The sequence below is a fragment of the Syngnathus floridae genome, chromosome 10 (assembly GCF_059516105.1).
Source record: "Syngnathus floridae isolate MCC-2025c chromosome 10, RoL_Sflo_1.0, whole genome shotgun sequence".
NCBI lineage: Eukaryota > Metazoa > Chordata > Actinopteri > Syngnathiformes > Syngnathidae > Syngnathus > Syngnathus floridae.
Window position 1 is genome coordinate 13,973,136 of NC_142422.1, and position 2,231 is coordinate 13,975,366.

At 43.6% G+C, this 2,231-nt stretch overlaps 1 protein-coding gene across 1 annotated transcript; it reads right to left on the reverse strand.

The window, feature by feature from the left end:
* Nucleotides 1-321: 321 nt before the first annotated feature.
* Nucleotides 322-1,243, reverse strand: LOC148392642 (general transcription factor II-I repeat domain-containing protein 2A-like). Its single transcript, XM_088387122.1, has 2 exons — nucleotides 958-1,243; nucleotides 322-749 (listed from the first exon to the last, which is right to left on the reverse strand). The coding sequence occupies exons 1-2, from the start codon at nucleotides 1,241-1,243 to the stop codon at nucleotides 322-324; spliced, it is 714 nt and encodes a 237-aa protein (XP_088243248.1).
* Nucleotides 1,244-2,231: the final 988 nt, after the last annotated feature.

The following is a 2,231-nucleotide window of genomic DNA, read 5'->3' on the forward strand; positions in this document are numbered from 1 at the left end:
ACCCACTGAACAAAAAATGCAAACAGCCTGCAGTCACCTGTCCTCTTATTTATGAGATAAAAATCCAAACTTATCCAAATATTATCCACCAGTACTGAATGAACAATGCAAACCAAAAAAATGTGCAGTCTTCTTCTGTCCCATCGCGTGTACTGGAGTGTGCAGCCAGTTGTCCTCCTGAATTAAAAAAAAGGACTACTTCACTTAATACATAGTTATGTATTTATGTCACTTTTATATTTCACATACATGCATGCACGCACGTATGCACGCACACACACATGGAAAATAATAACCAATTAAAATATTTATTTTACCTGTTTAATGTGATTTTTGCTCCTGAACCTCGCTGCACAGCTTCTTCACGTCAGGGCTGTAAGATGTCACCTTCATCTTTAAACAGGAACGTAAGCTGATGTCTGTAAGGCGTGGGCGGTGCTTGTTTTTAATAAAGTTCATGTTGGAGAAGACCTGCTCACAGATGTATGTGGATCCGAAGATTGCCAGGACCCCAAATGCATACCTCTTCATGTTTATGTAGCTGTCGGGGATGGCATTCCATGTCTCAAACACAAGTTTGTCCTGTTTGGGAAGGTTTGCAATTCCGCTCCATTTGTGATTCTGAGCGAGAACGGCCTTCTGACGGGACACATTTTCTATATCAGCTGACAAGCTTTTGAGCTTCAACACCCAGATGTCCTTGTCGGCGATGTCGGCCAGTTCCATCTCCAGATCAGGTTGATTTTCACCTGCAAATGCAGTCATGTTGAACAGGGATGGATCGATGGTCAGGGGAGTGACAGGCAAGGATAAGGTGGTTTTTTTCCTCTCTGAACTCACAGAATCGTTTTCCAAATGATGTTTGCATTGCAGTGATTACAGATTGCAAAAACTGTGAATTCACGGCATTGCCAGCTTGTTGGAACTCTCTCAAAGCGGGGAAGTGATACAGTGTACCTCGCTGTAAATCCTTGGCGAACACTGTCAATTTGCGCTCGAATCCCAGCACCTCTTCCAGCATGTGCAGAGCTGTGCCTCCTTTCCCCTGAAGAGATGTGTTCAACGTGTTCAGGTGTGCTGTCATATCAACCACGAAGTGGAGTTTTTCCAGCCACTCTGGCTGTTCAAGCTCAGGAAAAGTGAGCCCTTTGTTGCTGAGGAAAACTTTCACCTCTTCCAGACACGCTGCAAAGCGTTTCAGCACTTCCCTTCTGGACAGCCACCGGACTTTGTTATGCAGCATGAGATCAGAATATGCGCTGTCCAACCCATCCAGTCATGAGCGGAACTGACCGTGATTTAAACCTTTTGCCATTATTTTGTTAACAATCTGAATGACAACATCCATTACTTCTGTGCATTCTAGAGGAAATGTTTGCGCACACAATGCTTCTTGATGCAAGATGGAATGAAATGTCAGCAACTTTCTATCCAATGATTTCTGCAGTAAAGCCACAAAGCCCTTCTGAGCTCCCGTCATAGATGGTGCCCCATCAGTAGCCACGGACACCAGGTGGGTGGTCTTTATTTCTTTGGTTCTTAAACAATCCAATTATCCATCAGCTGATAAAGACGCGTCACTATCACATCTGTGACACTCTGATGAAGGCGGAAGAAACCGCCGAAACATGTCAGGTAAAGAACCTAAAACAATTTGTTTGATATAAAAGAAACCAGTGAAGTGAATCCAATACAGCCTCGCAGATGTCCTCCCCCCGTGTTTGGCCTTTTAACGGTATCAATTCAACAATTTCTTCCTGTGGCCCGGCACCGCTCACGTATCGGCAGAACAGCGCTATTTGTTCGATGTCCTTTTTGTCTTTGGACAAATCACAGACGATTGCATACGCCAAAGCTGAATTGATATCTTCAATCTGCTTTCTGGTGACGTTTTCTGCCATTGTCACAGTTCTGTCTTGGACCGTTTTTGCAGAGAGAGGCATGTCTTTTATTTTCTGCAAAATTTCATCTTTGTTTTTGAAGTCCGAGAACAGATGTTCTGAAATCTTAATAAATGTTTCTCTGAGGTATTCTCCATCTGTAAATGACTTCCCATGCTTGACTATTTCCTGAGCAGCCACGAAACTTGCACATGTAGTTGAATTTCCAGTCTTAATCCACTTCTTGAAGTGACTTCTGCATCAGCTCCGAAACTGCCTTTTTTCGCTCCTCTCCCTTGGGATAATTTTTAGCAAAGGCCGAGTGTTTGTTCTCGAAATGTCTCGCAACAT